Genomic DNA, 12,686 nt, shown 5'->3' on the forward strand with positions numbered 1-12,686 from the left:
GTTTGCCATGGCAAATTAGTCATTTCCTAATAGCATTTCTGGTACCCAGCAGGGAGAGGCCAGCAGAGTCCTGTTGCTGCCTAGGTCTGTTTCATTTCAACACACTTTTCTGGTTTCAAAGTCGCCATGTGCATCTTCTGCATCTATTTTTGCAGTTCCTGAAGTGACCCCGGCTAACGTCAGTGGTGGCGGAGGGAGCAAGTCTGAGCTGGTCATTACTTGGGAGGTAAGTGGAGTTCAAACCGAGAGGAAAATTAATACAGACCTGATCTAGATGCGCCCTTTCACCCCAGACCCCAGTGGAGCTTCTGTAGATTTCAAACAGTTTGTGGCAAAAAAAGCCCAGATTGTGTGATAAAATAGCCCAGGTATTAAAATTGAGCTGCACCCCATCGCCCGCCCCAGGCCCCCACGCGAGGAGGCCAGCAGAGAAGTGCTGTGCAGGGGACCGTGGGGAACAGGCTGCGCATCGCTGCTTCGACCCGAGCTCTGAGCCCGTCCGTACGTGTATGGCAAAATGTGGATGGGCAGAAACCACCTGAGGGATAAAGCAGAGTTTGTGAGGCCAGGCTTGGCACGTCCTGGCCTGGCTGAGAATTGTGGCTGGCTCCTAGCCTTCAGCCCTTATTCCTGCACCGGGTTACGTGGCAGCAAATAGTTAAGAGCTGGCACAGCGCATTGCGTGCTGGCTTTCCTTGCTGCTAATGAAAGGCAGCAAGAGGAGATACAGAGATGAAAAATGTTTAATATTCCTTAAGGCAGTCGGGGTTAGAACTTTAGTCATTTGTCTGCTCATATTTTCATGTTATGTTGTGATGCAGCTTGCATATTTTTCCTAATAATGAACTTCACTAGACATGCTAACACTTCCACTTAGCACTATTTCTGACCCAGCTGGCAGAATGAATCGCCAGAGATATTTTTAAGGTTATTAAAAAACTATAAATGGGTTTTTGTCCTTACCACACAGCTCAATGTGCTAAATTTCCTCCTCCGTTGGACTAATTAGCTACGCCATGTCTCCTAAAGATACTGCAATATGTTTCAAAAACACACATGGCAAGAACGTCAGCCGTGACTTTGAGTCGTAATTTGCACAAAATATAATTTGTATTTTGACAGAACAGTCAGTTTACTCTGTTAAATGTCCAGAGGCCTTTTCTTTATGGTCTGGTGTATTTTTTGAGCCTTACAATACAGAGTAAGAAGCAGTCACCAAAAGTAACCCCTGCATGTGCTTAAGCACCATGGATATCTGTGGGACAGTGGCCCATAATTACAGATTATTTTAAAACAGTGAAGCTTTGGGTTTTGATGCAGCTTTTAGGGGGCTGCAAGCCTGAGAGTAGGCAGTGTTAGTGTGTCCAGAAGGGATCTGGAGGTGACAGATTGTTTCTTCTAGCTGTTACCTAGCACTTCCCTGCCCTTCTCCATGACGTTTGTGACAAGTCGCTCCCGGCCATCGCGGTCTCTAACAGGTCATGTCATACGGGATGTGGATAGTTGGCTGACCTGGCCTGGGTCACTGCGTAGCAATGGGCCAGCGAGGGACCACCAGCCCCACGCTGGCTGGGACATTGCCAGGATATGGTCTTCAGGGCTTCGCGTGCAATTCCAAAGACATGAGAGCAGCTGCACATGTATTGGGAAAGCAGGAACCATGTCCTTGGTTTACCCTGCCAAACCTCAGCCTCTTAGTCACTGCAGTGGCTAAAATTGCTCACATCGATACTGGAGGCTCCATCTAGTCAGTGAAGGAAGGTGGGCACCTACAAAGATGCATTAAGTGTTAGGCAAAGTGTCTTCCGGAGATGCTGCTTTCCCCCTGGCTACAGGGAGCTCGTGGAATAGCAAGGCTCCAGCACAGATGGGATGGGATGAATTCAGGTTAGGTGTGAAGTAGGACTCCAGCTGCTTCCTTGTCTCTAATGCTCTATTTAGGACAGTAGCTTTAGAAGGACTGAGAGCAATAGCCAGCATGCAGATGGAGAGATAAACGCATGCCGTTGCTGAAAGTGCCCTTTCTCCCGCGGTCTGCCTGCCCACAGACAGTGCCTGAGGAGCTGCAGAACGGAGGGGGCTTCGGGTACGTGGTGGCCTTCCGCCCCTTCGGCACCGTCAGCTGGATGCAGACTGTCGTGGCCTCCCCGGATGCCGCCAGATACGTCTTCCGCAACGAGACTTTGCCGCCTTTCTCCCCCTACGAAGTTAAAGTGGGGGTCTACAACAACAAGGGGGAAGGGTCGTTCAGCCCCGTGACGGTCGTCTACTCGGCAGAGGAAGGTAGAGCCACGAGCCCACCCCACCGCCTCTCCCTCCTCACAGCCAGTGGATGCGGGGAGGTTGATCGGGTCTGAAAGGGTTTGGTATCCACCTTGACATATCCTTTGATACCTAATCCTTGCTCTGATTTATAATAAATGGCGAGCCGTGATTAATTCTTTTGATAGTCATTAAAATAACATTAATCGTAATGAAATCTTTTGATATTAATGGAAAAGTAATATGTAATCTGGAAAGAATTCCGCTGAGATTTAGTATGAATTAATGTCCACTGATTAGAAAATGTTCCCTCTTGTCCTAATTACAGTACATGGTATCCTGGGTTGAGTTTAGTAATGTCATCTTATTATTTCTTAGGCAGAGGAGCGGTGCTGTCTGGCACAGGCTGACAGGCCATCATTTTGAAATGTGGAAGTTTGTTTTGGTGGCATGCCTCTTTTCTCATGCAACGAAGAAAATAAATCCCTTGAAGTTTGGGACAAAAAATTGAAAACTCTTAATTTTATTTTTAACTCCTCTACCCAGAGCCAACGAGAGCCCCAACCACTGTTTTGGCCAGAAGTCTTTCTGCCTCAGACGTTGAAGTTTCTTGGGCTCCTCCTCGGGAGAACCAGCATAAAGGAAGAATACAGGGATATGAGGTATGGAAACACAACACAGCATCCTTTCAGTACTAAGCGTTGAGGAGATGAGGAGACACATCATGGACAGTCATTGTGGTGCTGCTCCTGCCTGCCATGGGGTGGGTGGGTTCCTGGGACGTTTTTACTTCTGTCTGTTTAGTACACACAGGTTGCTCTCACATGGTAAACAAATATACATTTTTCTGTATATAATGTGGCTGAAAATGGAGAGCAGAGCTTGCTGGGGGAAAGCTGCGTGAATGTGCTTCCACGGCCAGGCAGCGCCTGGGGAGGGAGCACTGCAGCCATGCCGATTTCTAGCAAGGAACAAGAAGGGATGTAACAGGGTGCAGGATCTGTCCCTGTGGCACTTGCACTTTGGGCAGAAGTGCTGGAATTAGTGCTGGAAATGACGGGGGTGCTGCCAGCCCGTAGCTGGAGGTAAACACGTACCTGTTCTGCTGCTCAGGTCAGGTGTTGGAGACACGACGAAAAGGAAGAAAACGCGAAAAGGATTCGAACGGTTGGAAATCAAACATCTACAAAAGTCACCAACCTGAGAGGCAATGCGCTGTATCACTTGGCAGTCAGGGCGTACAACACGGCTGGGACCGGCCCCTCCAGTGCCGCAGTCAATGTCACAACCAAAAAGCCACGTGAGTGTTTGTGGGGACGGGGGGCTTTTGCCTGGGAGGGTTTCTGCCAGCTATTCCCTCTCTCATTTTCAAGCTTTCTCCAGTCTGGAGGAGCTGTCAGACTTTTCTTTGCCGGGTTTTTGTGCACAAGGCTTACCAGACTTTTTTTTTTTTTTTTTTTTAAAGGCTTTTCCCTGTGTTAAGTAAGCAGAGCATGCAAAACTGAAATCACAGCTGTGCAGGAAAATTAAATATTTATCTCATCATTCAAGAGGGCTTTTTTCTTCTGGTCTCAGGCATGTTAAGCAACTGACTGAATCCTTTTTTCATTTAGAGCACTGTGTTGTGTCACATCTCCTGTGACCTTGAGGACACAGATCAGTGAAACAGCTCATTAGCTTTCCAGAGCGACAGGGCTCTGGGCACACTCAGCTATAGTGGTGGAAGCCACGTTGGTACTGGGAGGGACCCAACTGGGAAACGGTGCTCCTTAGTAATACAGTGCGGTGTATATTTTGGTATAGCACCGAGTCAGCCCCCCGGGAACATCATATGGAATTCATCCGACTCCAAGATCATACTGAACTGGGACCAAGTGAAAGCGCTGGACAACGAGTCAGAAGTGAGAGGATACAAAGTGAGTATTTTGTCAGCAGAGGCAGCTGGACAGCACTGCCCTGCACCACTGCCCTCACCCCCCTGTCCTGCAGGGAGTCCTCGCTAAGCCTCAGTTGTCGCTGGATTCTGATCCTGGGCTATAGGGAGCATTTCCATGAATCCAGCGTCAAGTTGGGGTTTATAGCAAGACCAGACAACGCATTTTCATGGTACTTCCATGGTTTTCCAGGTTAAAACTAGGGCATTCCTCCAGAAACAGAGGCCATACCCATGTAGAGTGATCACATTCTGCTGGCTGCTTGCCCTCGCCCCAGCGATGCTCACCCCTGGGAGCACCCGTCCGGGTCTCAGCCCATGGACCTTCACCTGCTCCTCCGCCCTGAAGCTCCCACCTGCAGGACTGCTCTCCTGCCTTGGGTGGAAAGGCCGTAGTTGACTCCTTAATTGCAAATAAATAAAATGCTTTTTTAATAGCTCCCATTTTCTTCAGAAAGCAAAGCCAAAAGGAAGAGAAAGAGAATCCTCATTAGTGGCAGTTTTAATAGGGTGTAATTTAACTAGAGAGAAATCTTGGGAAGAATTCAGCTCTATCACCTTACACAAGGGTTTAATTTGGCCCAAAGAAGACATTCATTGGTGTGCAATTGCCAGCCATTGCCTTGAGGGTTGAGTTGTGCAAACGTTTTCCACCAGAGCTTGAAATGATGAAGAACCTGGACATGCTTCATATTTTGTTCACAATCTGGAATGCCAGCGGCGTCAGCTTCACGAGCCCGTGCCAGCCTTCCTGAATTTCTGCACCAGCTTTTAAGTATCTTTGGTGCACTGTATCAGATTGTCAAAAATAAGTAATTCCTCAGGGCTTTTAGTCAAAACCTCAGATGAACCTCAGCAGTTTGGACCAACTTTTCACTACATATTTTAGGTTTGAAATGCAAATTAAGAAGTCAATTGAAAGAGGGTGGGAGAGACTCGTCACCCTGAAAAAGCAAACTCCGTCTATCAGTTTTCTAAAAAGTCCTCTTTTAACTTTCTGTCAGGATAACGCAGCCAGATTGCTTTCTTTCCAGAATCACAGCAAAACGTTTCCCATTTTCCTTCTTTTTTCCTGGATAGCTTATATTTTATGTCACGATTTGTGATCAAAATTAGTAGTTCAAAAAAGCCATTTATTCTGGGAAGCCGTTTGTGGCACTGCATCCAATACCCCAACTCAGTAGTAAGAAGTACCTTCAACGTAGTAAGAAGTTTTGGCCTCTCTGCATAAGTCTTGGGGTTTATTTTAGCTTGATCAAGCTAAAGATTCCGCTGAGGGGCTCTGCCAGATACCAGGGGTGTGTTTGGTGCTGCCCATCGGCATCACCCTCCTCCCAGTGTCACCGCCCCACCCGGGCACCGTCACCGCTGTGCTGGTGTGGGTCCCCAGCAAAAACCCCTGCGGGGGTCCGAATGGCCCCTCTGTGACCAGGGCTTGTGCCTGGGCATCAGAGGCAGGAAAAGAGCAGCAGTGAATCTGGACGCCCGTAGGGCGATGGTCATCTCTGCCGTTTCTGCCTCCTCTTCCCTCCCCTTTGCTGCAGGTTTTGTACAGGTGGAACAGGCAGAGCAGCACGTCCGTAATAGAAACGAATAAAACCTCCGTGGAGCTCTCCCTGCCATTCAACGAGGACTATATCATAGAGATAAAGCCGTTCAGCGACGGGGGCGACGGCAGCAGCAGCGAACAAATCCGAATTCCAAAGATATCAAGTAAGGACGGGAGGAACCAGGGTTGGTGCCCGCTTCTGCTGCTGCCCGCCACCGAGCCGTGGGGAGCCAGCATCCCCAGCCCCTCTCCTGCTTGCCCGCTGGCAGGGCAGACCTGATTCACCCCGGTCAGCGTTCGCGTCTACAAACGGGGACGAACCAGAGCCTTGCAGCTGAGCAGGGGCAAGCTGTAGCTCTGGCCGTCTCCCAGGCAGGGAGCTGAAACTCAGACTTACCCAGGACCGGTGCTTCTGATTACATCCTGAGTCAAGATTAAACTATAAGTAGTTACATTTGTATTTAAGATTTCTAGACACTTTCCACTCTCTTACTTCTATACTCATATATATGTTGAATATATTGTTTTACTGCAATTCACTATAACAAAATACAAAATGCAGTGTTCAGAGGCTTTTAAATTTATAAGGCTACTGTATAGGCATATTCCATTGTGTGTTGGATGCATAAATATTTATTTAGGGAAATGAGGTTGTGTAGAAGAACAAACAGAAAAGAGAGTATTTTATTGCACAACATTGCTTTTGCAAAATCTCCATGTCCCATCTTCCATTAATAATGCCACACTTTATAAGCTGCATTAAATCAGGAGCCTCTGCAATGCAGGAATGTGGCATTAAAATTACAGCAATGTAAAAAAACCCTGGGTGAGATCAGAATTATCTCCACCATAGCTGCACAGTGTGGCTATATAAACCATACAGAGGAATTTAATCAGCAGACACAGGAGAGCGAAGGAGAGCAGGAACACATGCCAGTTCCTATTTGGCTCAGCGCAGCGGGCCGCAGAGGAGGTATGCAGCTCCTCCAGGACATGGATTGTGCCGGGCTGCTGCCGTAAGTAACAGCTTGAATATAGTGCAACTGTGGAAAAAGTAAAATCCTAAGTAAACAGGCCATGAAGTAATATAATTGTGAAAGTAGCCTCAACACAACAGCGGCAGGAATTTAAGTTAAACGAAAAATTCAGTCAGAGAGGTGAAACCCAGTGAACAGGAGGTTATTGAAGCAGGAGGGGACCGCGCCTGGGCTCCGGCCTTCCCGGGAGCCAGCTCGCTCCTGGCACCACCGCGCCTCGTCGGAGGGAACGGAATTAAAACCTTGGGGGAGAGGTTTGGGTTAACGACCGTTGCTCTCTTCACCGTCGGCTTATCTTCTCCCCCTCTCTCCTTTGCTCAGATGCCTACGCGAGAGGATCCGGCTCTTCGACCTCCAATGCCTGTACCCTGTCAGCCATCAGCACAATAATGATATCGCTCACAGCTCGGTCCAGTTTATGACAAAAATGACATAAAGGACTTCTTGTTTATAATATAAGCAACATTTAGCTAGTTGTTTTGAAGACACCCAGTACTAAGTAATATTGTGGTTTGAGTACATCTTACTACTGGAAAAATGTTTATGCTTCTTTAGGAATGGCATTATACAGTACTTCCTCAAAGCAAATATAGCTTTGTCTGAAGTTTCCTTGGAAACTCTGCAATGCACTGAAAACATCTGTAATATGATGTTACCAAAGCAGTTTACATATGTCCTTATATGCATATTTTTTATTATATATTTAGTGTTTTATAGAATTTTTTAAAGTTAACATACGATGTAGATATTAATTTTTCCTCTGCTATAAAATGCTATGAATGACATTATCATGAAAATATTGTTTGGGATTTTTTCCTTTATGACAGAGAGTTCAAAGTTGTTCTTGGTAAATTGGCTGCAACTTTACTGTACGGTTTTACAAGGCTGCGCAAGGCAGAACTGGTCCAGATGGGGTTTGTAATGTGGCTGTATTGAAATGGCAGTTACGATGATTCTTGTGTTAAATCAAGTGCTTTTAACACACAAGATGTTACATTTTATTCAGAGGTCTAAGCAAGACAAACTCGAAATAGTAAGAACACTCTAATCTTGAAAAAAACCATGAATTTTGGTTGTTTGTGGACTACAGGACATGTAGCTAACACTCTGGCGTCATGCAGCAAGGGTCCGTTTTTACTGGCTTGAAATAGCTTTGTCTTTATCATAATTAGCATTAAATTGGGTAGGAATGAAGACACTGCAAAGATGCGATCTCTGCCTCTAGTGACAAGAAGGGCCAGGTACCCGAAGGCGCGAGCGAATGACACAGTTCTCACCTTCGGGTGCAAACCCAGCTAAATCCACCTCGCTTTGGGGGATTTTATTCCAAGGAAATCAGAATACAGCGACTCCGAGACGTAAAGCTGCCCTGGGTTCCTTGTCCGAAGACGCGCTTGCTTTCCACATGCATTGGAACATAACTCATCATCCCTCGTAACTCCACTATATAGAAGACGCTTAGGAAATCCGGTCCAAAGCGAGAGCGCCAGAGGAGGTGTGCTGTGCCTCGGGGAGCACCGCGCGGCAGCCGGGGCTCCCACGGAGGTGCAGGGTGTCGCGGGGAGGTGGGATCTCCCGGTAGTTCTCTGCTGGGAAGTCTGCGTTTCTTTCGAAACTCTTCGCAGATGCCTGAAGGCAAAATAGAGTCATGCCGGAAAACGACAATATCCACAGCAAAATAATTCTTCTTAAGAGAAGGACTGTTTGTTACTACGGGGTAATTTTGTAAGTTCACTCAGATGGGATAACGCTAGTAAAAGGCAACGGAATTTTCTATAAAATTTTCCAGTTTAAATGCGCTGCAGTGGTTTATTATTTTTTTTCCTGATAGCTTGAATTTGCCTGTAACTTGTCTTTTTTGCTTACAAAATAATACAGTTAACTTTTAGACCTTCTAAATATATTTATTCAGTAACTCATAATCAGGATTCCACTTGTGTAAAAGTCAGGGGTGTTGACCAGAGAAATATTGTCAGTACTTCAAGCTGTGTTCCTTTCTTAGTTTGATATGGGTACTTCTATGTAAAAAAAAAAAAAAAAAGGGAAAAACAAAAAAACCACAAAACCAAGAAAAATGGAACAAAAAAAAAAAGCTGCTGTAGTTTTCTCCCCAGTGTAAATGATATTTATCAGTGATCTAGCAGATGTAATCTTTTTTTAAAGGTATTGGTAATAAATATTCTGTCATTTGTAAAGATACCTGTCTTCCAGGAGCGTTTTTTCTCCATGTTCTACCCAGTGACAAATCTCCCCATGGCAATAGGCAGCGCCTGCTGGGATTGTCACTGGCGTGAAGATGCAGAAGAAGAGCTGGTTTAAGTCAAAACTTTGTGGAGGCAGAAAAAAAAAATGTATTTATACATCTCTGGTCTAATTCTGCTTCCAAAACTGGCAAAAAAAAAAAACTGCATGGGTGAATTTGGGGTGATAATGTCTATTTACGTGGAGTCGTGACCTTTCCAAGCTTACGTGGGCTGGTGCTGTCGGAGTGGAGCTGCTACCGCTTGGGAAGCTTGGAGTGAAAGAAAGGAAAAAATGGACAAAAAGACCCAACTGGCCTTCGCCGTCCTGGTGACCGACCGCGGCCATCGCAGCCGTCCGGGAGCAGGGTAGGCAGCAGCAGCTCCACGCACGAGCTGGGGGCCAGTGGGCAGGAGAAGAGCAGAGCATCGCTGACCCTGCACCCAGAGCAAAGCCCCCACCAGGTACAGCACCGCTTCTCCGGTTATCCCCGGGGGTTTCTGAGGATTTTGGGGAGTGCTGTTGGAAATTGCTAAATCCGCCAAACCTGCTTTTCTAATTCTGATTTTTAAGGGTGGCAGCGCAAGAGTTGTACGATTGTGCTCTGCGTTTCAAAGGAGCAATATTGCGCTTTGCAATCAGTGAAGCTTAAAACCAAAATGGGCCGGTAACACCATTCAGTTCCTAAAAAGCAAATTTAAAATTGTCGTCTCTAGGGGCGAGTGAGGGGCACGCTCCTGCGGGGAAAAGCTGCAGCAGGAGGAACGCACTGGGTTTGCAGCTGGATTTCAAGAAAAGAAAATTCAGAATAAATACTTCTGTGTGCGCCAGGCACAAAACTCCTAACTCTGATCGAGGAGTTTGGGGATAGATAGCTTCACCGGGGGTGTGACCTGGCGTAAGAGTGGCAAAATGTGACACACAGCCCTGTCCTCTTTGCATCTTCCCCACTGCGAAGCTTGCGATCGGCACGTGGCAATGACAGCAAATTGCCCGGGATGTCCTGAACGTGCTCCCTCTTCTCTCCTGCTGCCTGAAATAATGACTGCTCCGAGTGTAATGACTGTGAGGAGGCAGCTCTGCCAGGAATTGCTTTCCTCATCCTACACGGGTGTCGTACAGGTGAGGTTCCCCCACCGCACACCTGCACAAGGCGGCACTGAGCTGCCAGGAAGGGCTGGACCAACGGCCTGGCTGGGTAAATGAAGATGCTACTGCTGCTTTACACCAGCTCCGTTTCATTTACTAGAGAGAGCGTAACGCATACCTGCCGGCTTTCAAAGCCGTCAAGCCCTGCCCGTCGCTGAGGGAACTCGTCCTCCCGAGGACCTGACCTGCCCTTGCTGATCAGATGAACATCCGCAGGGGTTTTCTCATCATCACCGGCTCCTTGCAGTTGTTGGCGTTGTTTTCCCGTGATGCTCATCCTTATCAGCGATACAGAAAAGCAAAAGCCTATTTTTGCCCCCCAGCTCTCTGCCCGCACGCCCCGGATGCTGAGGCTGCCTGAGGCTGCCGCTGCCTGCGCTAGTAAGTGCTGAGCATTCACACGCACGCTTTCACGTGGCCAAAGGTACAGTTCAAATGCAGAATATAAAATATATTGCATTAATCTCTGCAGTATCTTGCCATTAATGGGAATGAAACTATTTTTAGAAATCTTATTTATTAGGCCACTTGAAGGCGTGACATAAAATACATTACAGTAAATGAATTCTCTTTAGTCTCATTTTTAGGATTTTACTAATGAAATTCTGATTTTAGACTGTTAAAGTTGGGCACCTCAAATCCATTAAAATCACATGCAGGAGAGACATCTGAGGCACAAACATTGTTATATTAATGAGCTACATTAATTTTGATGGAGCCATGCTATTTCACCCAGATGAGAACTGACTCATTTATTATAATTATTTTTAGTCTGTAGCACCTGGGAACTCCATTACGTTCAGCACTTTCCAGACAATTTACTTGCTGGGTCAAATCTTTCTTTTTATTCTTTGTTGATGTGCTTAGCCTCACCTCTGGCCAGCTCGACGGACAGGAGGTTTCTTGAAAGTAGGAGGGACTCTGCAAGAACCGGGGAGCTTTGTGGTCCGCAGGCAGAGAGGTCAAAGCCCGGCTTCTTCAAGTGGTTTCAGGCAGGAGGTTTATTTGGTAACTCCCTCGGTGGATTACGCAATGTAAGTAAGCAAATCACAAACAGAAACCGACGCTGCCTCAAACCCGGTTCATTTAAGCCAGAACAAGAGTGAAGACAAACAGGTTGCAGTATTGGGCTTGGATTTTCAAAACCACCTGAAGGCAGCTGAAGCTGTGCACAGAGGAGGAGCCCATCTCCTTGCAGCTCAGAGAGCCTCTTAAGAGCACCACGAGGTCCTCGACGCATTTCTTTAATTACTGTACACTTGAAAACTCTGCGTTCCCAGGCTGTGCTTTGTTTTGTAGGTGCAGTTGAGGAAGTTTATCAGTTTGTGCCATTTTTCTTCCCCCTTGCTTAAGCTTTAAACTCTTGTGCCAGGAAGCACAAACGATCCCTTCTTGTCCTTTTGCAGGCGCTGCCAGCTGGTGTCAAAGGCAAGAGCCTGCAAAGGCGCCTTGGACTGAAAATGCGCCCACTGCGAGTCTCCCGTGCCTCCCCCCATCCCGCAGCCTCCGATGAGCACCCAGGTTGGCAGAGATGCACTTTCAGAGCCCCCCCATCCCTGTGGCATTCCTTCATTCGGGAGAAGGGAGTGTAACAAACACAGGTGAAGCTCTTGTTTCATATTGAAGTCAGGGTCTCGCAGCACCCAGGTTGCACTCTCGGCCGGCCGCCGTGATCCCTGCATAGGCATCAGCTGTCGCGGCCCCACCAGCTTCATGCAGCCAAGAACTGGGAACGTTTAAGCCCAGGGAAACCAAGATATTAAAAACGCCCACTTTCTTCTGCAAACTGTACAAATCTTACAAGAAGGAAGAAAGTAACCTGAAGAAAAAATACCTCTCCACAAACCAGGAGAGGAATAAACAGCAAGGACTCCTCTGCGTGCTGGACAGTCAGAACGCCCGAGCAGAGGCGTGCAGCAGGCATCCAGGCAGCCTTAGTTGAGTGTCTTTGTCCATGTGGCAGCAAAACTACACGAGTGTAGACATTTTTACCAATATCTCAGAACTTCACAGGAAAAATCTGAGAGTGGGACTGTTCCCTGCCCCAGGTCTCACCATGTGCCTGGCACAGCAGGGTCCAGGCTTGGGGGGGTGCGGGTGGGCAGCCCCCGGCCGTGCAGCACGGGCAGAGCTGGCAGCGTGCTAAGGGCTGGCCGTGCCCAGCCGGGGCTCAGAGGGGTTTTACGCTCAGCACTGGGGTCGGTGCTCTGCGGAGGGCTGCCTTCAGTGGCCGCTGGCTCGTGAGCGGGAGACTCCTGTCAGTTTTCTGCAGTGTTTCATAGTCATTTCCCAAAATAGTTTTCAATTCCCAAGCTGTGAATTCTGTAGGTTTAAATGTGGCTCCTCGCGGGCCTGCAGTGCACACAACCAGTGCAGCACCCCAGGCCATCTGCAAAACCTGCCACGCACACAAACTCTGAGATTTCGGGAGCTGTACCTGTGGCAGCAAGGTGCCAGCCGTGTGCATGCAAATAACAAGGCAACGTGCTACCTGTGTATACAAAAGCAGCACGGC

General features: G+C 47.6%; 1 protein-coding gene across 2 annotated transcripts in view; it reads left to right on the top strand.

Moving 5' to 3' along the window:
• The window catches only part of LOC104259239 (contactin-4), a 130,380-nt gene extending 123,177 nt beyond the window's left edge, over nt 1-7,203 (top strand). For both annotated transcript variants that reach the window (XM_059823517.1, XM_059823516.1), the window contains 7 exons: nt 156-226; nt 2,049-2,283; nt 2,809-2,924; nt 3,376-3,562; nt 4,066-4,178; nt 5,740-5,908; nt 7,103-7,203. In XM_059823517.1, coding sequence (XP_059679500.1) covers nt 156-226; nt 2,049-2,283; nt 2,809-2,924; nt 3,376-3,562; nt 4,066-4,178; nt 5,740-5,908; nt 7,103-7,203 — 992 coding nt within the window. The remainder of the gene's footprint in view (nt 1-155; nt 227-2,048; nt 2,284-2,808; nt 2,925-3,375; nt 3,563-4,065; nt 4,179-5,739; nt 5,909-7,102) is intronic.
• The last annotated feature ends 5,483 nt before the right edge of the window (nt 7,204-12,686 follow it).

This window comes from Gavia stellata, chromosome 12 (assembly GCF_030936135.1).
Source record: "Gavia stellata isolate bGavSte3 chromosome 12, bGavSte3.hap2, whole genome shotgun sequence".
Classification (NCBI taxonomy): Eukaryota; Metazoa; Chordata; class Aves; order Gaviiformes; family Gaviidae; genus Gavia; species Gavia stellata.